The 21,806-nt window shown below is 40.7% G+C and overlaps 1 protein-coding gene across 6 annotated transcripts in view; it reads left to right on the forward strand.

Annotated features, from left to right (window-relative positions):
• TTC7A (tetratricopeptide repeat domain 7A) overlaps positions 1 to 21,806 on the forward strand; it is a 181,237-nt gene that overhangs the window by 17,255 nt on the left and 142,176 nt on the right. For all 6 annotated transcript variants that reach the window (XM_010576506.1, XM_010576507.1, XM_010576509.1 and 3 more), the window contains exons 4-8: positions 5,890 to 6,020; positions 7,706 to 7,827; positions 15,163 to 15,241; positions 18,522 to 18,679; positions 19,116 to 19,179. In XM_010576506.1, coding sequence (XP_010574808.1) covers positions 5,890 to 6,020; positions 7,706 to 7,827; positions 15,163 to 15,241; positions 18,522 to 18,679; positions 19,116 to 19,179 — 554 coding nt within the window. The remainder of the gene's footprint in view (positions 1 to 5,889; positions 6,021 to 7,705; positions 7,828 to 15,162; positions 15,242 to 18,521; positions 18,680 to 19,115; positions 19,180 to 21,806) is intronic.

The following is a 21,806-nucleotide window of genomic DNA, read 5'->3' on the forward strand; positions in this document are numbered from 1 at the left end:
CATAAATATAAAATAAAGACATTGTAAAGCAGTGTGTGTATATAATTATATACGTATGTTGAATGTGCATGCTCAATAACTATTTTTTTTACTCATAGGGGAGGGTGATCAAAAAAGTTTGGAGACCACTATTACAGGTTAAAGCTAAGGTTCAAAGGTGTGCCATGAAGCTTAAGAGCAGCCAGCTGATAGGCAGCAGGTCTTGATATGCTCAGAAAAATAAGCATCTTTGGATTAAGGCTGATGATTTCTGCTAGGCAGTAATATATGCAGTGTGATGGAGAGCCTACACGGCATTGATCAGGGGTAGGTGACTGAGGTTCCATCTCAGGGGAGTGCTTGCTCCCTTCTGGCTTCACAGCCACTCAGTCAAAAAGCTGTCCTAGTTTTAACAGCCAGCTTTAGGTGTAATTACAAGGCTAACCAGATAGAGCTCTTAATTTCAAAATAGTTGGGAGCAACATTGTTAGCATTGATTTATTGCATCTAGTGGGAAGGCTGGGAGTAGGGGTCTTGAGTTCTGCTTTGATGCAACTAAGCAGCCTTGCACAGGTTACTTACATTTTCAGCCTTCATTCCCAGCTTATGGACAAAAAGGTCTTCAGATAACTTTATTTAGGGTTACTGGAATTTTCTGCCTTTCTACCTTTGAGACTTACATGAAAAATACCTCAAGATTATAATGGATTGCTATGAATACACAATAATTCTGTATGATAGGAAGCAATGGTGAGAGAAGTTTGTGCAGCTTTCTTGCAAAACAAAACTTCTCTCTTCCACTCCACCTTTCATGAGTTGCAGTATGTATGAATGAATGTGTTCAAAACCAAGGGCTTCTAGGCCTTTCTTCCTGCTCTTTATCTATTTGCATTGCAAATAAATCCTGAAAAATCATAGCTTAATTGGTGGGGAGATGGGTGTCGAGACCCATGATGTGAATTATTAGAACTGCTGTGAATAGTGGCAGAAATAATGCATAGTGCTGAGTCTTGCCTATGTCAACCTAATCCCAACTGCTGCTTTGGCTTGTTAAGGTTCAGGCTGTTTTGCTTTCCAAGACACTGTAATATAAGAGTTTGATTGAGTGCTGTGCTCTTAAGTTCAAACCTTAGCAGGCAGGGCAGGCTGGTCATAATGCCATCTCTAAAATGGTTTGGTTGTGCTTTTAAATTTTGTCTTTGAAAACTGTTTAGGATTCTGCTGAACTTTGATTAGTCAGCATGCATGTGTATATGTTTGAAGAGCTAGTCTTAAAAATAGTCTTATTTCAATGCTAATTGATTTTCTAGAGCCACGCTTCTGAACTAGGCTGAAAGCTGCATGCTAGAAATGAAGTGCACCCTCCCCTTGGGGACAGCTACCCAGAATGACCTGGCATTTGCCACAGAGTGAAAACATGCACACAACCAGTTTCCCTGCAGGAGTTGCCATGCAATATGTTCACATCTGGCTTACCTCAAGAAAAATTAATTACCTTCCTGTAGGTAGAGTAGAACTATTGCATGCACTTAGCTTGGCAGCACACTGGCTTCTGGCCAGGATGGCCTTTATGTGTGGCCCAGGAGCATACGTTCTGTAACCTTGCTCTGCAGGCTGGTGGTGATGCAGTTGGCAGGCGTGCAAGTTCCACCCTAAGCTGTCTTTTGTTTCAAGTTGCCATAGCTGTGTTCAACACAAGTGTAGCACTAGGACACAACACAAGAGGTAAGCTTCATGCTCTGTGTGGTGTTGTGTTTCTTTGATCCTTCCTTAGATTGCCAGGTAGCTCTGATGCTCCTGGGCTATGGGGTTTTAGCAGCTGCAGGCTGACACTGTTGGTGAAAGTGGTGTGCTGCTGCTGACCCTGAATTCTTGCACCATGAACCCACCATTCCTCAGTAGTGTAAATTCATCCAAATACAGGAGGCTGGAAGTCTGTGTAAAAAGGAAAATGAAAAGAACCTGTGAGTAGATTGGTATAGTTCTCCTACTCAGAAGGAGGAATGCTGCTGTTTGATGAACTTGTTTATGAACTGGAGGAAAAGAAGAAAGCCACCTTAGCCTCCTCTTCTCCCTAGCAATTGTGCAGTCTCCATCTATGCGCTGAAGCTTTCAAGACCAGGCTGGGTAATGCCCTGAGCTGGCACTGCTTTGAGCAGAAAGATTGACCTCTTGGGATCCCTTCCAGCATGAATTTTCATATTTATGTTGCTGAGAATCTGGTACTGTATGTCCATGTGCACATGTATGTTCCAGTGCTGGTAATAACATCACCTCTGAGCATGGGAGCTACATGATATGATGTCTTCCCTTGACAAGGACTGAGTGAGATGAAAGTGGAAATAAGCCCTCATAAAGTCTCGCCTTTCAGGTTTCCATGAATGAGAGCAGTGCATTTCAGCTTTAGGAGGAAATCAGTTCAGTGACGCCACTTACAAACCTTATGGGTTTGGGTTTTTTCTGACATAAATGCAGAATAGCTTTAGAAGGGGACAAGAAGGGGCAAAGATTATAGAGAGATCAAGAGCTAGAGATGAATCTTTGGGAGAGCTAGAGATGAATGGAAGCCTTATCTTTATGCAGGAAAGAAAAGCAGTGTTTCTATACATAGAAAGTCACTCTTTCTGAAGTGGGTAGGAAGAGTTTGTTCTTTTAAAAAGGATAATCTGGAAGCATGTCTCTCTTTAAATCTTGAGCTTGGGCCATACTCTATTAGAAATCTGTCTTTTCACTGAATACAACTTTCTTATGGTATATGTGTATTTATATATTTAAATTTGGGCACCCAATTCACATGAGAAAAATCTTAGCGTAGATAAGTTATAAGTTGGTATTATCTTACCATGACTGGTTGTGAAAAATACCCAAGTCCCTTTACCTTAACCAGCTACCAAGAAAGCATATGGCTTTATGCTTTACTCAGAAGCTAATTCTGTCTTAGCAAGAGCTACACTTCTCTTGCTAAATCCAGTGTGGAAGTAGCATGCGCTTTTGTGGCCTTCTGACACTTCTTGGGAACTGAGCTGAATTTAAAATGTATGTTGTGCTGCAAAGTTTTTTCTGTGTTGATAACTGGGGGATGGAGAAGAGTTTGTGGAATTTGTGCTTTCGGGGCTGGACGGCTTGTAAACAGTCTTGTCCAACTGCACCTTGAGCAATTCTGTAATTGTTGGGGCTTTACACTGTGAGGACTGAGTTGGTGGCTGCAAGAGCAGGGAACTTTTGTTGTTATTCTTCTGTTCTTCACTTTGTCTATTGGATTTGCAGTTTGTTTGCTCTAATTTTTCTTTTCATTGCATTTCTGTGATAGGGAAGAATAGCCCTGTTCAGATTCTGTAGAAGATTTTATACTCTGATGACATCAGGTCAGTGCATATGGTATTAGCAGAAAGAACCATGACTAATGTCGCATTATGTGGGTCATTTTTCCTTCTTGCCCTTTACAAGTAGAGAAATGTGTGCAATGTAGCATAGTAGCTGTTTTAATACACTGTATATTGCTCTGTACTTACTGTGGCAAGAAACCTTTCTGGAGTTGTTCATTCATTCCCCTGTCTCTGATCAACCCCAGCCCTGTTTTTCTGACTGCATGGATGGGCACGTTTGTTGTCAGTACTTGGTGCTGGCAAAGGCTGCTTGCTTTCCTCTCACACGACAGAGCTTAGAGATGGTAGCTCCTTGCAGTGGGCTGTAGCATGTATGTAAATGTTTTTTTTTATCAGCCTGTTGTCTCTGTGTGACATCTCCCACGATAACCACCCCCATACAGACTGTGCTAGGATGGCTCTTGCAGTTTGATTAAATGCTGCATGTGTATGAATGTCAGTGGATTGTACTGGATTTCTTTCAGGGCCCCCAGTCCCACTTTGCAGTTAAGGGGATGGTGACTCTGAAATGAAACACTTCTTAAATTTTACTTTCAAGTAAGGGGGATGACTAGAAATTCAGAGGTAGAAAAAACTGAGACAGACCTAAGAAGAATATTTGTAGGCTGATTGTTCTAGCTTCAGCACTGGATGTTTTCTTTTTCTTATGAGAGTTAACATTCTCTTTTCCCCTTCATTACATAGGAACAGGGTTAGGAAATAGAATTTTTGAAATAATAGGAAAGCAAACCATGATATAAAGCCAGAGACTTCATAGATGGACTAGAATACAAAATCTGTTATATGTTTGATGCTATACAATGTGTATGTCAGTAGAAAGGAGAGAACACAAAATGGGCATTAGTTAAAAGCAGCAAAATGATCGTTATCCCTGGCAGTTTGAAGTAAACAGTTACACACTGGCAGTTTGAAGTAAGTCCACTCCCCCTGCTCTACTCTGGTCAGGATTTTCAAAGGTGAAAGGTACTAATGTGTGTTTCTCCAAGATACAGGTCCTTTAGGGAACGTGCCATGCACTTCTGACTTGGGAGAAGGCAGAAGGAGTGGGGAGCCACCTCCCGAGCTTGCACCAGTGGGGCATCTTCTCAACGCACTGAACTAACCGCTCATGTCTGGCTCAAATCTAAGACATGAGATAGGGAAACTCCTAGCAGAGTAACCAAGGGGACAAAACAGAAATGTTGAACATGAGAAGTAAACAAAGCTAAGACTGCCTAGGAACCTCGGGCTCCTCCAGCATGAGCATTCATATGCATTGTTGATCATGGCGAAACCTGGCTCCCCATTGCTGCCTCACTGCAGTTCATTGTCAGACTCCTGAAATGAGCTGTGCTGTAGTGCTGGGCCTCCCGGCATTGCGGGGGCCCAGGAAAGTGTGGCTCCTGGTACACATGGTGGCTCCTCAGGTGGAGCAGAATCTTTTGTCGTATGCTGCAGCAGTCTAAATAGCTTCCTTGGAAAGGCTGTCCAGACAGCTGAACTCTCTTCTTTCATCACCTCTGTGGATCTGGGTCGGGAACACTAGGATTTTGTGTTACATGGTACACATTTTTCATTGGTATTAGGGAGTGTTGTTATATATAAAATTTATTGGGAAGCATGTGCTGAACTTCTTACAACCCATATTAGGCTACGGGGCACCAGTGCAGTTGTATTTGGTGTAAAGACCTGAGTTTCCAAGCAGTGGTGTTTTGTAGAGATCCAGTGTGTCATAAGAACCTACACTGATCAGAGTAAAATTGGTGTGTGGATGTGTAGCCTCTCCAAATAGATTTAGAGATGTAAAGGATGTCAGTGTGATGCCAGACAAGGATCTGATAAAAGTTTTTCATGTAGGGACAATAGCTGCGGGTCTTCAATTAACATGCTCTTTGTTTGTAAGTGGGGTTGGATGATGATACAAGAAAAGAGTTTTAGTAGTACAAAACCCAGGGTTTTTTCCTTTCTTTGGAAAAGAGGGTGATCTTGTGGTTAAGAGTCTCTTGTGCCTTGCCAAGAGCTTGTTGTGTGTCTATGTGCAATTTGCATGTACTCAGATTTTCCAAGAGAGGCCTCAGATTTTCCAACTTTGTTTTGGTATTTTTTTTTCTTTTTCCCCTCAAAACTGCTGCTTATTGAAAGCTTCACTTGGAATAGTGGATGCTTAGAAATTATCAAATCCAGTGCCAAGGTGTTTCTTAAACAGCGCTTGCGTTGAAGCACCCAAAATCTATAGCCATCTTTGAAATATAGGCCTTAATTTCTCTGCTTTCTCATCCCTACCAGAGGGATTGTATGTCCTTTCTTCATAAAGTGTTTGAAAGGCACTGTAGAAATGTGCAGTGGCAGTGTGGGTTAGAGCAGCATGACAAAAATGCCTTGCATGCGTAGGAATTATATTTTTCTGGGGATCTTTTACTGAAAGTCACTAAAACAAGGGAGAAACCCACCTATGGAAAAACTTTCCTGTCAGATGGTAAATGAAGGAATAATACAGCCATGCTGCTGTTGGTGGGCTCCAGTTAAAGGTGTTGCCATTTTGCAGGTCTGTCACTGGAGCGCTCAACCAACTCAATTGCTTCACGTGCTCGACTGTGTGAAAGAGAGGAGGAAGTCATGGCTTGTTTTGAGACAGCATGTGTCATTGCCCAGGTGTACTTGCAGGAGCTTGAAAAGGTAAGAAGAAATGTGCTCAGGGTGTTACCTGGGGGCCTGGGTGGAATTTCCAGGGTTTTGACAGCAAAAATGATGGGGAAATGCCAGGTGATCATAGACAATAAGGAGTATGAGAACAAGTTGGAAGGAGTGAGATGTCTCAGTATAAGCAGTTGCAAAACAGCAATTTATCTGGTCTCTGCCTGTTTCCTCTGAGAATGAGGTCTGAAAACCAGTTTTGCCTGTGGTAAAGTACTGAATACTTCAGATATGCTCAAGTGGTATCTCAAGCTTAGCCCTTACTAAAGAGGGGCTAAAAACTTTGCATAGCAAGTGCCAGCATGAAGAAACTCAAGACATTTTACATATTTGCTGTGTAAATGATACACAGTAGTGGATATTGAGATCCCTAACGAGCTGAAAGCAACCTTTTCTGGGTCAGCCATAGCAATTTAATTGCCAGTGCTTCACCTTCTCCAAGTGAAACTGGAGGAACCTAGATCATTAGTTAGCAAGTAACTGCTTAGTCAGTGGTTGGCTAGGATGCCGAGCAAGATGAGTACTGTGAGCCCTCCACTGAGCTGTAATACGTGCCACTGATTTGCTGGGCACATGCTTAGTAGTCTCTGTAACTTTGCCTAGCTGAGTTTAACAGGGCACACCATGGGCTTCCATGCCTTTCCTTTGCCACACGTTATGCTTGACACCAGCAGCACTCATGGCAGTACATGTTCTTCTGTAACTTTAACAGCTTTTGACCTTCTGACCAGCTATTTCTGCTCTTCTCAGCAGCAAAGGTGTGTTTCTGTTCCAGGTTTTGTTTTTAATTGCATTAAAACAAGAAAAAATTAGCTTAGTACATATAAAAATTCATGAAGAAAGCCAGCTAACAAGTTGTCTGGTCTGTTTCTTTGTAGGAAAAAACTGAATGGCTTTTCTATTTAAAATTAAGTACTGTCCTTCCATTGTGGAAGGACGAGTTCCTGCCAGTACTGGGCACTGTAAGTGTTTTTGCTAACAGCTTTTGTTTGCAAAGAAGGCAAAAGAGTTTGAACAGTAATTCATTCACCTTCTGGACACAGAGACAAGGATGCAGGATTACTGATAGATGTACTAAAAGTCCATAGGCCTTCTCCAGTCCTGGATTTAAAACCCTGCTTTGGAGTCCACACAGGGCAACTTTCAGCAGTGAAAGCTGTTTGTTACCAGTAAGGAAGCAAAAGCAAGAAGGGTTTGATAGGAGAAACAGGGGAAATGTCAAGATTTTTTCATCAGGACTCCTGATAGCTTACTAACTCTTAATAAATATCTATGTTATGTTAAGCTAGACATACCTACTCAAACATTGCATTAATATTTCTGGGCAAGACACTGGATCTCTGTGGTTGGAGTAGTACTTCTGAAGCCCTGGGTATTAATGTGTAGCTTTCTACTTACTTAATTAAAGGTTGGAAAGTAATAAGGGATGGTGTTTCAAAACTCATATTGGATGCAGAATATTTCATGGAAGTCACTGCATAGTTTATTTTAAAGTTGACTTTGAGGGGTTTTTGAATACCTAATGAAGGTAAGTGTTCAGGTAGTCTGAGGAGAAATCTGATGGCCGAAGCTAACATTTTATTGTTGGAGATGTCTCTGGCTCATGAGGAACTGGCTAGTTCAACCAGTTGCCTGTAATCCCAGATATTTCTTTACTCCCCTCACAGACCTTAAACAACACACATTCAAGGAGTATCAAGGGCAGCAACGTGACTTACTCTGAGTTTGAACTTTCCTACTTCCTGGAAGCAGCTCTACAGAGTGCCTACGTGACTCATTTAAAGAAGGGGTAGGTGGATGTAGATGTTAATAAAAATAGATAATGTTGCATGTTTTGTCTCAGAACAGATGAAGGCTTATTTCTTTGTATATGTTCTGTTCTGACTTTTTTGCTGCTGGCTCACCTCAAGTCCCCTCAGTGTCCTTCCTTCCCTCCTATTTGTGTCTCTCTGTCTCTCTTAAGAGTCCTAAGCCTCCTTTTTCCAGACCCGCAAGTAGGGTGGAGTAGAACAATTTTGTTGTCTTGACTCAGCTCTGTTCCCAGTGGAGATGAGGGGAGTTTGACTGTAAAGAGAGAGTGGAATTTACACTGCTGTGTGCTTTTAAAATGTTCAGCCACAGGGCCTGGTTTAGAGCTCAGTGAAGTCTTAAGGGTAGTTTCTTTCAATTTATTTGTTTGTTTGTTTATTTAAGGTCTTAAATGTCCCAATCAATACCCCAAATCTGTGTGTTTTTACTAGAGAGAATGCATGCGGGAACAGTGCTGCTCCAGGGTATTTATTATGCCTCTGAAATACAGCTCCCAGTGAACCTTGGAAGGGCAAGAGGAGTTGGTATCTGCAAGCCTACAGTGATTTTCACCTGAGGAAAACCTTTTCAAGAACAATAAAAGAGACATTGTTAATGCCCACTTCCAAAGGCAATTGGTGAGGGCACTCTGTTCCCTAAACCAGGCCATGTCTTCAAAACATGATCAACTCTGTTTTAGGTGATGGAGAGATTGCCATGTAGGGTGTCTTTTCAACATGTGTAAACAGTACTTTTAAGAATCCATCATTCCCTAGTCCTGCTTTTGCACTATATTATCCTATTTTTTTCTTAAGGAATCAGATACTGATTTCTCACTGCTCTGTGTAATATTGCTGGTCAAAGTTTTATAAACTTTTTTTAAGCAAACCATCTTTGAAAGTATTTCGTTTTGGCTGGGTTTTTTACCTTCACCCCCAGTCAAAGATATTTTCTCTCCTTTTCTTCACTCCTCCTCCATTTCCTGCTCAATAAAATGGAGAAGAAAGCAAAAAATGAGGGGAGATTGAAAGGAAGAAAATTAGAAAAAAAATATCCCAGCAAAAATCAGTTCAAATTCTTCGGTAGAAAATTGATAGCATTTTTTGACTCTGTTGGAAGAGGCGTTGCTTCTTGTTTAGGGCTTTTTTGCTAGTTTTTTATCCCCCAAGAATGACTTTAAATGCAACTTTGACTAGCTTCTGTGTTCCGCATTCTTTCATTAAAAGCCTGCATGTACAGTGAACCTGTACTCCTAAGCATATCCATGAGAGGTGCCTTCAGGTAAACCTTGTTTAACCCAAAGGCTTACAAATACACAAAGCCCAAATGTTGTGAAATGACCCCTTTAGTCAGGTGAATATAAGTTTATGTGTTAAGAAAGTATGGAGTGATAAGTCTCAGTATCACCCTGGCAGTAGGCAACAGGTAAATGGTTTTCCTGGGTAAGTTGGTTGTTGACCAGCCATGGGCACAGTGTGTCCTTTCCTAGCCTTTTGCCATTCTCATGGCGAACGAAAAGCTCAGGTCTTGCCAGTAAGCTCATTAACTATCTAATAAAATAAAATCTCATTTAGAACATATGGCACTGATGTCTTCTAGGCACCTTTGGAATATCAAACTCAGTCATGTTCATTTTATTCAGCAATGTTTTAAATTCAGTCTTCATCAGTTCAATGTATCCAGTGGGTTGTTTTAGGTATTACTGTGGGCCCTGCTTGCTCCCTTCCCATGTTATTTTAATGACAGCCTTAAAAAAAAGAAACAAAAAACCCCCCAAAAACCACCAACAAAAAAACAAACCACAACACCAAAAAACCGTACACCCCCCCCCCAAAAAAAAAAAAAAACCTACAGGAAAACAATTTGGAATCAAAGTACATGTGTGAATTAAGCAGTGCATTGATTATAAGCTGAATTGCTGCAATAGCAGCAAAATGTTCACTGTAGCTGTCTCCTGATGAAAGAGCATCCTAGTCCGTGCGATGGAGCTCCTGTGGCTGGGACGGGAGCGGAGACCCACGTGCTCCTCACCTCCTCCAGTGCAAGTAAGAAACAACTGCCAGGGAAGTGAAAGGTCCGGTGAGGGGGAAGGGAGCCCGCTGGGACTCCGCAGCTTGTCTCTGTGCCCTCAGCAAGTATTAATGTGTGGTTTCTGCCACGAGAGGGCATAAGCGGCATTGGGATGTATTAAGGAAAGAGAAGGGAAGCGGGAAGAAGCTTTTTAGGATGCTTCATGTGTATAATAAATTCCTCCACCTGATATTGAACAGCTCAAAGAAACGCTTTTGTTCTCCTTATTGCTTCCAGCGTGTTCAGGGAGGAAATAAGCCTTGGATGATGAATACTCAGGCTGCCAGGGGGTTGTCCTTCCCCAGTGGCACGTGTGTACAAAAGAAATAGCAAGTGTTTTATTCTTATCTCACCAGGCAGAATAGCTGAAGGATAAGAGTGGTGGTGTCATGCTTTTGTTCCTGCTAGCAGGCACAGGCATGCTTCTCTTGGAGCATGGTCAGGGTTGCCCTTTTCTCGTGCAGTGGAAAGAAGGCACCAGTACAAAACAAAGGTCTGGTCTCCCTTTCAGATGTTGAGCTGCCAGCTGTAAGGACCAGCAAGTCTTGGAGCTGTGGAAGTCCTAGGTGCTTTTAATAAGATGTTTACTTAAAAATACTGTGTTGCTGAAGATGTGTTTCCTGCAGTTGTTTGCCCTGCTGCATCCCAGCTTTCTTTTTTTCTTCCAGTGAGCAATGTTGATGCTGTGGATGCAGAATATAGGCAGGCAGATGCTGTCATACTGTAGAAGGGAACCAGTTGTCTTTCATGTTAGCATCTGCACTGGGGTTTTGTTTGGGGTTTTTTTTGATGTGGATGTGTGAAGATTAGGCTCATTTCTTACTGCCTTTCCTTTCAAAGTATTGAACAGTTATTACTACTTTATACTGTTATGGGGGCTTTGGTCAAGATGCTGTTAATATTTTCTTAGGGCAAACAGGCTTCACCTGTATGAAGTAATGTTTATATGTATGCTGCTCTCTTAATGGCACTTGCAGTATGTGTGGAGTTTCACAGGCAAGACAAGAAGTCAGAGCTTTCTAGAGGATGTGGTTGGTTTTGGAAGCTCTAGATGGAACACTGTTGAAGAAAATGAATTTCTGAAAAATAAATGTTAAGCACTTATTAGAAATCAGATTTCCTTATGATCCGTCAAGTTAGGACCTAAATTACTTTGGAAAACCCTGATGAAAATGCCTAATAGGGAAAGCTTACACAATTCTCTCTCTTCCCTTCTCCTGTCAGTCTCCTGGCAGTTTTCTGGGGTGCTCAGCTCCCTTTTTGAAATTTTGTAGGCTTCTGTTGCAAGGGCGTTTTGAAAGAGTAAGTTCATGTATGTGCTGTTTTGCAGTAGAATCTAATGTACAAAGGCAGGCAGGACAGTCTCTGCTGGACTATTTGTCTCTTCTGGGGAATTTATGTGGGCTTTCTTGTCATTTATATCCTCTTCAGTCCTTACAATCTAGCATCTTATCCAGGACACCAGGACACTGCAGCTGGTAATTTGGGAATGAGTCTTACTGCCCACTGGATGGATCTAGATAAGTGCTAACCTTTGTTTTGTATTAGGTTTTTTTTGAGCGTCCCACTTCTGTTAGACAGGCTGCCATTAGGAAACTCTAATGTGCTTTGTTGTAGTTACTTGTCTTATATCTTCATTCATAGGAATCTGAGGCTTGCTTCTTCAGGTGCGTTTTGTGCATATGCTTGAACAGCTGTTTAAGGAGAGCGTATGAATTTTTAGAAACCTGGCGAGATGCAAAGATGCAAAAGGAGCTGGGCAGAGGCAATGGTATTGCTGCTGTTTGTGTGCTTCGTGTATCTCTTTCGCCTGGAGAGGTGGCTCCACAAACTGCCATGTAGTCATCTCAGGATGGTCTCTTTCATCTGTTATCGGTTAACTGTTTTAACAGTTAATGAGTGGGGATAAGAACATGATCTTCTGGTGCTCATGTTGTTGGGGGACTGTCTCTGCAGACCTCTGTGCAAGGACCCCTGGTCCACTCTGGTTCATTATCAATATTTTTCCCAGCAATTTGCATAGAAAACAGTGTATTTCTTTATTTTCTTGTATCTTAAAATTTTGTGTAGTGTTAACCAAACAATACGACATAAATGTTATATGACTGCTTCATGGACTGGTAAATAATTACCCTGTATTAACAGGGTACTTGTACAAACAAAACAGATTTTCATGCCAAGCTGGACTGACTGGACTGAAGGTGGTCTTTGTCACAGTTTGTGGCCATGATTTTCTGTGTTCCTCTTTATTAGATTAGCTGTAATTGAATTCTAAACTGCATTTTGTCATGTGTTTTTTAAATGCCTCTCTTGCCACTTTTGTGCCTAAAACTAAGGCAGTTTAATGACCATGTGCTTTTCCCTTCCTGTTCTTCCTCATTTCTTTTTCTGGCATCTTAGCAGTGCAACAGGGGCCCATGGACTCTTCCAACTCACTTACATGATCTGATGTTCACTTACGATGCCATGGCTTGAGCCAACAGTACCTGGGATTTCCGGACAGTCTTCTATCCAAGTCCTGCAGAGGCTCAAGATTGCTTATTTTCTGATCTAGACAAGATCAGATGGATTCACCATGGCTTGTCAGAGGCTTTATGTTTGCATCCTCATCCACTTACATACGTACATGTATTTCTGTTCAAATACGTACTTTTGTTTTTGTTAACTTCTTCAAGTCCTAGCTTAAAAAAATCTGTTCAAGTGCATGTTTAGTATATGATGGACATCTATTAATAGAACAGTAAGTTCCTTATCATTATAAATAGAGCAATTCATATGCTTAAAAGAAATATGTGCTCAGATGGCCTCCTGACTTGGAACAGTAGAGCGGAAAGACAAACTCCTGTAGTGAGGTATGTTTGCAGACTGCTGGCAGGTGTGTTCTGTCTCCTGTCATGGCTCAATAATGTTCGATAAAGTTCAAAATATAAAAGTGGCCAAACAAAATCCTCAGTCCTGTAGCACTGGTATTGTTGTCAGATGCTTTGCATGTTTCAGAGTTGAGAGCTCAGAGCATGGAGCAGGTGCTCTCTGAGAGAACCTGACCTCACATGTCTGGGAGGTGGTGAATGCTAGGTGCTCCTCCTGTGCTACCCGTTTTGTACTCCTACCTTCTGTTGAAGGTATTCCTACGCATTTGTCATGTGGTTCATGGTTTCAGCCCTGACTACTTGCAGTTGGGCAGCAATTTGCCATTTATTCTTTCATTCACTTCAGTGTGTCTATATTCCTTCCTTTTCCTCTCCCCTTCCCCCCAGAGCAAGGTGTTTCTGCCACAAAACTTAACTTGGTTTATGGCCTGAAATGGTGCTTCAGTTCTCTGGGAACAAAACTGTCTTGTCTTAGCACGTTGTCTAGGTTTTTCATCTCTTAAGTATGTGCTAAATGTGGAATTAATTGGCTTTGCAAGTGGTCACTAATCTTCTTTCTGATGCTAGTTAATGGCATTCTTTGGCACTTTATTAAGACAAATACCATTATCCTAACAAGAAATCTAAACATACACATTTTCAAAAATGTTGTAGAACTGTTATACACCATAACTCTTCTGTCCAGCCTTTTAGGAGCCCAAGGAAGCACAGGAAATGCCAGTAGTTTTCAGTAACTGAGGAGAGCAGTTGGTCATGTGCATTTTGTTTACATGGGGGAATTTATTGATTTTTTTACTATCTGGTAATAAATAGCTTATGAACAATTCTGTTGGATTGGGTGTGACTACTCATGTGCATAAATATCACCATGTGCTTTATTGCTTTCCTCAGTTTAAGGAGGTTAAAATTCCTTGAGCTTTTTTCCATTGATAAATTCAAAGCACATCTTTTACTTAGAAGAAAGTGGAAGGAAAAACAGAAAGACAGTATCTGACTTTTTCTACAGGGGCAAGTCTCCAGTGTTTTTGCTCTTGCCTTACTTTTTTGCTTGTCTGTAGATTACCCCCAATGAGGTAATCTACAGATTACTTCAAAGTTTAAAATTTTGAGATGTGTATTGATTAGAAGTAAGGCCACACGCATTTGAACTCTGTGACTTGGTGACCATAAGCTTTAGGGTGGCATTTTATGTAGCCAATATTCACGGTAAACATCACATTTTATATGTGCACCCCCCCTCCCCCATACTTACTTTCTTTTATTTCCATTGATTCTGGGGTGCAAGAAGGTTTGCAGGGCATGAAAGTGGGCACAAGCACAGTCTATACTGCTTACCTTCAAAATTTAATCAGATTGACAGAAAAGGTTGTTATGGTGTATGGTGCTGCCTTTTTTTTTTTTTTTTTTTTTTTTTTTTTTTTTTTTCCTTCCCCTCTGTGAAATCTAGGTTTCATTTGCACAGAAAATTCTCCTGGAATAAACTGAAGTGGTAGTTAATGTACCACTACAATTGCTTATCTGGTTGTCTTCATTTCAGTACAGCATTGCACCTTTTCTTATAACTTGTATTTCTTTGGGTAGCTTCCACCCGGCAATGAAAGTGAGCTGAACCGTTTTATAATTACTGTGGTGGTAGGGCCATGTCCTTAGTCTTGAAGAGTGTATAGGCTCCAAGTGTGTTAACTAGTATGTCCAGTGTTTAACCTTCCCTCTCTGCATCTCTCTAGTGCTCAGACACACAATTAAGATACCATTTGGCAACTAGTCTGCTTTAATGGCTCATGGTTTATGCAGAGTAATGTGGGGTTTTTGTTTGTTTTGGTTTTTTTTTTTTCCTAACCCTTTTTTATTGCAGGTTAAGCTGTGCTTGCAGACAGTTACTGCAACTTAGCTGGCTGATAATAAACTCTTTAAACCACTGTAATGTCCTCATGTGTCTGGACCATCAGACACAAGGCATTTAAGCACCACCTAAAAGGAATCATTTAAAAGCATCATGTAAGCTCAATATAATTCAAACAAGTACAGTCTGTGTCTATGAAGAGGAGATGTGGATGCTTTTAAGAAGAAGCAACTGCTTTATGAATACAAGCTATGAAAGGCTTCCAAATGTCCCCTCTGTTCGTCAAATGTGAATGTGATCTTCTAGGAAGCCATCTGGAGTAGGCATGCTACAGTCGCTGTCTCGCTCAGTGTCATTGTCCTGTCTGTGCCTCAGAGTGACTTGTCTTGCTACTGCACACTCAGTGTTAGTGATTGTTTCATGGGTTTGTTTGAATGTCAAGTTTGTTGCCAAGCTTTGGTGCATCATAAAAATATTTTGTCTCCAATGTGCTAGTTTTTTGGGTTTTTTATGACGTGGGTTGTTTTTTTTTTTTTTCCTGCCTTCCCCATAGAAATATTGTGAAAGGAATGAGGAGTCTGCGAGAAGTACTACGGACTGTGGAAACAAAATCTACTCAGACCTTCAAAATGGTACGGGGAATGGGAGATGGGAAGGGTAGGGTACTTACTCTGCTATGCAGGAATTCTCTCTGTTTATTAACCGGTGCAGCAGGACAAAAATGTATTTGTCCTCACTTGATCGATTGCTGCCTTTTTTGTTTTCTTTCTTTTATTTTTTTATTTATTATTTTACTTTTGGAAGTGATATGTCAAGTGAAGCACTTAATTCAAAGACCTGCCCAATTGAAACCTCCAAGCCTTCAGACCTGGGCACATGGGTTACTTTGGGGGTTATTTTCCAGTGTGTTTTCTAGCCATGGTAGAAATAGAGTTATATTTAGTTTGGCAGTGCTGTCCTCAGGTGATAGTGTCTTGTTTTCTTTTTTGCTTTTCAGTGTGTGCATGCACATCTTTTTGCATTTGCATGTAGTAGCATTAAGTACTTCTGGCTCTTGCAACAAGCAGTGCTTTTTTTTAGACTCCAGTACTTCAGTGTTCTTCCTGTAAACTCCCTTCAATGCAGTACAGAGTGATTTTAATTTTTAATTTTTTTTTGCTGGTGGTGTTGGCATTCTGCATCCTGTTATCCTGAGTGCCTCTGGTAAAGAAATAATGGAAAAAGTTATTTATGTGCCTGTTTAACTTCTTAGACCTTTAACTGGTTCTTCCCTGTCTCCCCTTTAAGAGATCTTGTCCTGAAGTTACTCAGCATGGAGAATAGCAGTCTTGAGAACATGAATGAAAACTTTGCAGCCCTAAAAGCATTGTCATTCGTATGACTAAACTTGTTTTGTGCTTGGTTCAGCTTTGTGTTTTGTGTAATTCCAGAGAAATTCGGCAAGGGAGGTAGTCGTGGGTTTGCACAGTATTTTGGAGATGGAGAGTGCCAGGTTCCAATGGATGGACTGATTGTGTGTGTAGCTCACATGCAAATACAGAGCTAAAATGAAACTGCAAGCAGAAAGGGTGTCCTGGGTGCTTTTTTACCTAGGTTCCTCACATCTGTGTATTTTGGAACTTTGTTCTGGAAACGAATCTTCTTGTTGCCTTGGGATCACCTTATATTCCTAATGGAGAATACAGATGCATGTGGAAGTTTGTGCAGGGAATTAGAAGAGGTGACTTAAATAATTGTCACACTCGGGTGGTTGCATTCTTTTCCAGATTGAGATCAAGGTTCAAGCGATTTTTCTTGCTTGCCTGTTTTATCATTTTGCTGAAATGAGTCTAACCATCTGTTGTTCCTATACCATGACAGAACGTGGCACTCAAATGCTCCTGTCCCTGTGCAACTGGGGAGAGCTGTACAACACCCCTGGGGGATTTGTCCCTAAGGGGAAATCTGAAGGTGTTCATCCAATAGTTTTTCCTGGGATTTCCATTTTACTGAAAGTTGCACTTGCATTTCCTTACTTATTTTTAAAGAGTTGTCAAGAGGGCAAAGAGAGGAATGTGCGTAATTAAACAAGTTTTTCAGGCATTAAAGTGAAACACATGATTTGTTTTCACAGTGTTCTTCAAGCATAATGATGCTTTTTTTAGCCAAAGGCAGTAATAACATAAATCAGAGTCTTGGCCTGTTCTGGTTTGTTTGGTCTTATTCAAAACAAGAGTGAAGCTAATTTACACAGCTACTGTACTGTATGTTAAAACCTAAGACACTAAGAGTATTTGGTGCTTGCCTTTTGAAAGGCTTATCACAAACTATAATCCTACTTCCGTGTGAACCAGTAGAGATCTTTCTGTTGCTGGCATATTATTGTTCCCTCCTTTCTAAAACTGTAGGAAAAAATATAGGAGAGTGGGCTCCTCAGGGTAAAACTGACTAAATAATTACACACTGAGATGATAAAATGATACTGGCTAATGTTGCAGGGCCCTAGGCTGTTTTGCTCATGGTTACTTGCTATAAAAAGCATAGAAAAGCCTGGTTAGAAACAGAAGGCTTTCTGTAACTTGTCAGTAGGAGTGCATGGAAGGTCTTGGGGTTTCCAGGGAGTTGTATGTGACAATATTTCTTTGAGGCACCATCATACAATCAGATCACTTTGCCATTTGCTAGGTACAAGTATGAAACCTCCCTTTCTGGTGTTTAAGAATCAGCACACCCTACTGTGGTTGCATTTTAGACTTAATTTAGTGAATTCATGTGTGGTGAGGTGGATGAAAATGAAGAACCTTGCATCAAAAGAAGTAATTTTTCTGAATCTGATAACAGGAACTTTAACCTCAGTATGACTTATTTGGTCCTATAGATGTCATACGTCAAGCAGAGTAATGCTCCAGTTTATCAATCGTACCTGTCCTTGTATTTAAAACAAAATGACTCTTGGTGGCCTCGTAACACATCCCAAAGTGTAAATTGCATATAAAATACATATGCAGTAGTCAGAGAAGTTCCAAAATAATATTTACAAGTATTAGGACAGAAAGGCTGAAGTTTCAGCGTGCCTCTGTTCTGTGCAGTATTTACTTTACAGCTTAGAGTGCTGTGCTGCTTAGAATTCACAGAAGATACCACCCATTTTGATGTCTCTGTGCTTGTTTGCACATTCATCTATTTACCGTGAAAAAAATTAGAGATTTGTTGGGTGGGAAACAAGGATAAATGCCAAAAATAGTTTTGCAAAGTCAAGTTAACTTGCCCCCTTTTGGGCCCAGCTTGCCAGCTATGTGTATGAACCAGAAAGCAAGTATTTAAGGATCCTTGGCCACTTGATGGTCAAAAAAGTGCATATGATGTTGCTGTCTCAATATAAAGTTCCTAACCCTCTTCTCCCCTCCCTCCGTTATTGCAACAAAAAAAGAGCAGCAGTATTGAGATGGAGCTATAAAAGTCTGCAGGAAGAGTGATACTAACAGATAAAGGGTTGATCTTTTAAACCTAATATAGAAGTAGCCTCTGGGCTGAGACTTCCATACAAAATTCTGAGGCTGAGAATGCAGGAAGTGCCATCATACTCTAATATAGTAACATTTGTGAGATTATCTCAGCGGTCTGTATGGCAGTCAGTTGTCTTCATTCACCAAAGTGTCCCTTGCTGTCAGGCCTTTTTGATACTTTTTTCTTACAGTATTGCAACAAGACCATGTAAATGCAGAAGGCTGGCCTTTTCAGAGGAGGGCAGAAGTTGCCAGTGCTGTAAACTTTTTAGCAGCTGTTTTAGCTACTCTAACTTTCTGAAAAGTGGTACTGTCACGTTGTTGGTACATCTCCTTCCCAAGGTGGAACATGGGGAAGGTTGAATCTTTTGTGTTGGACAAGGCTTCACTGATATGTCTTTTTTCTGTACTGCTCATTGATCTCTAGACTGCAGCCAAACAGCTAGCCCAAGTACTTCTCCATTCCCTCAGTGAAGACTGTTACTGGAGCCCTTTATCTGATCTGCTTCCTGAGTTCATGAACAAGGAAGATCAGTCTTATGTTAGCAGTCTTTGTCGGAGGCCTGAGCTGTACACAGAAGAGAAGTAAGTATTCTTTTTTATTTCAGTTTATTGGCAGGAGGAAGGATAGTGTTTGAACATTTTTCAGTACTGCTAATTATGTCACTGATTCATGTAGTAGTTTTGTGTGCTCTTGTTTTTAACTTCCCATCAAAAGGCCTGCTAGAAAAATAAAACATTAAACCTTGAGTGTTTGATATTTTTTTTTCCCAGGAAGGCAGAAAATCCAACCAAATAGCTGTCTTTGCTATGAAATGGAAATAATCTCTTTATGGTTCAGTATAGCTCATCTAGGATATATTGCAGAGCTTTTAATTGTGTGAACCTGCAGAAGAAGGTATTGTCTAGCAAATGAATTATATATGAGATGTTTCAAGTTACTGCTCCTCTTGTGAAATGAGAAGGAGGCTGACAGGATAACTCTCGACCTTCCTCAGAAAAAATGTGTTCTGTCTTTCAGTGCATACTGCCCTCAAGACAACGTAGAAGAGGCTCTTCTTCTCCTCTTAATCAGTGAATCCATGGTAAGCCAAAAATGAGCTTGTAATACTAACAGCACAAAGGAATATCTAGTGTTTCCATGTCAAGTCTTCTGGCTGGTTTTATGTACAGAATCTTCCTTAGATAAAGAGAAGCAGGATTCAGCTGCTGAACAGGAAATGCTATTTATTCCTATATTAGTGACACTGCTTTTATTAAATAGAATGTCAGTGAAGGGTTTTGGGAATTGTCAAGAAGAAGAAGTGACTGCATTCACCATAGCTTTATGCAGGTTCTGACATCCAGATACATTGTCAGTAGACAGATGGTTCCATTCAAAACATCTGTGTGGATTTATGGATCAAGAATGAGAGGAAGGGAGCCTCATCTAAAGCCAGGCATGATGGTGGTACCCGTTGTTTGGCATTTGCAGGATACAATATCTTGATTACATTCCTTAGTCTGCAGGGATAATATTTTAGCTGTTTCAATCCTGAATGATCTTTGGCAGTTTCTGATGCTGATGATACAGGGAGTTTTGTCACATGCAGAAACTTCCATAATGAACTACAGTGAAATAATCAGATTTCTTCTATTTATAACATCAGTTGCTTAAAAAGAATCCCTTTAAGAGGAGCAGAAGAAGGTGGAGAAAAACTGCATGGAAAACTGCATGGTAACCTTTGATCATTTTCATCTTCTGAGAAGACGCAACCATATAGAAAATATGTAAGGAAAGTTACATTGCTTTAAATACTGGGTGGTCACTTGTAGCCTACAGTGAGATTTGAAAACCTTGGAGCATCAATGACCCTCTTAGGAACTTTTAAACAGCTTTCAGACAAGTTGAAAAGAAATACTGTGGAAACTTTGTTTTGGTTTCTGCTTCCTTCAGTTTTAATTTGTCTGATTCTTCTGGCTCAAGTCCTTCCACTTTCCTGCAAACTTCTTCAGAACATGGCAATTTAACATTGTTTGCTTTTAAAATTTGGGGAAAAATTCAAGAGGTGGAACCACCCAAAAATACTAAATTGACTTAAAAATCACATACATCTCAATGTTACTATACTTCCTGCTTTTTAGTGCTTTCTAGGCTAAGCCTCTACAGTACATCTGCTTTGTGTTTTCAGGGGCTCTTCTGCAGTTAGAAGGGCTTTTTATAATTGGAAGTTGGAGACTCCAGGAGTGAGGGCTTGTACAACACCACATGCACTTCTATTAAAATCAGAAGAACGCATGTCAATGTAGCTTGTCAGGGCTAATCCAAGCAGGAAAGAGGATCAGGGGTCTGGAGCAGCGACAGTACTGGCTGCTGCAGCTTTTTCTGGGACTGGGCTTGCAGTAAGAAAGGGCTTGTGGGACCTTGAACTCTACTCTTGTTCTGCTGAGGGGAATGAAAGTTATCCCTGTTTTAGCTGATGGTGTGTAAAATGGCGAACTGGTCCTATAACTAAGTTATGGAGGAAGCAGTGTGAAAATGGTGTTGATAGGAACTGGACTGCTGTGCTTCAAAGTTAAATAAGTAAGCTTGTGTTTGTTTATGTGCTGTCTTCTATATATGGGAACTTTCTGGAGGCAGATGCAAGGCATTTTGAGCTGCTGTATATAATAATAATTGAAGATCCTGTAGTAGAGCACTGCAGGAACCATAACTGTCTGTCTGCTTTTTGGGAAATGGAACATCTGAGCCTTCCTCTTGCATTAGCAATAGGCTTGCCATGAGTTTATTGTTTTAAAAAAAATACAGGACAAGTGTATATAAATATAGCTGTGTACAGAAATACACTTAGGAACCACAGGAAGGTGCTTCCTAAGTGAAGGAACAGAGGGACCAATCTGATTCTTACATAGGTTTGCAATCTATAAATATTTTCCTGTGGTTCTGCTGTTATGGTACTAAGAAGGGGCAATTTTGTTTAATTTATGACATGAGACACCTTTTCCATGACAGCTTTGTTGTAGGCTATTGAGTTTTCTTATGTACAGGTTTGTTGTTTGAAGTTTTTTGTTTTATTTTTTAAAATTTGCTGAAGCTCATGGAAAATGAGTTAACAAGAAGCAGATTTCTCGTTGAGGTCTCCCTAATGATATAATGTTGACAACTGAATAAAGCAGATTTTCCTTCCGGGCGAGAGTGTCAGTGGCAAGTGATAATGATATGTTTCTGTAGGCCAGTAAGCAACATGGTTGGTGTTCCTGGATTTTGGCTGGATTAGGCGTTCTTCCAGTATTTACAGTTATGAACCCCTTAAAACAAAACAGAAGTACAGAATTAGGTTGGGTTGCTGGGAGCTCCCCAGCTTCTCTGACACTTTGGTCACTCTGTCAGAGCAAAACTCACTAGAAAAGTACTTTTTCTGCCTGATTTTTAAAGAGAAAAAAGAGCAACCATGCCATTATAACTCTTTTGCAGGACTCTAAAGCCAAATAGGTGCTCCACATGCCTGTTTCTGACTTTTGCCACTCCAAAATGAGCTCAAGGGGGACAAAACTGAGGGGAGGAGGGCCAGAAGAATTGTCAGCACGTGGAGGGGACACAGAGCAAAGATGTACTGGGGAGGAGCGTAAATCATCAGAGAACCTCAAAGTAAATATGTGATACATTTGATGAAAAGGAGACATGGTAGCTTTTTCAAGAAGTATACATCTGGAACACCTTTCTCCGCCCCCC

This window comes from Haliaeetus leucocephalus, unplaced genomic scaffold, assembly GCF_000737465.1.
Source record: "Haliaeetus leucocephalus isolate CR32 unplaced genomic scaffold, Haliaeetus_leucocephalus-4.0 Scaffold526, whole genome shotgun sequence".
Taxonomy (NCBI): domain Eukaryota; kingdom Metazoa; phylum Chordata; class Aves; order Accipitriformes; family Accipitridae; genus Haliaeetus; species Haliaeetus leucocephalus.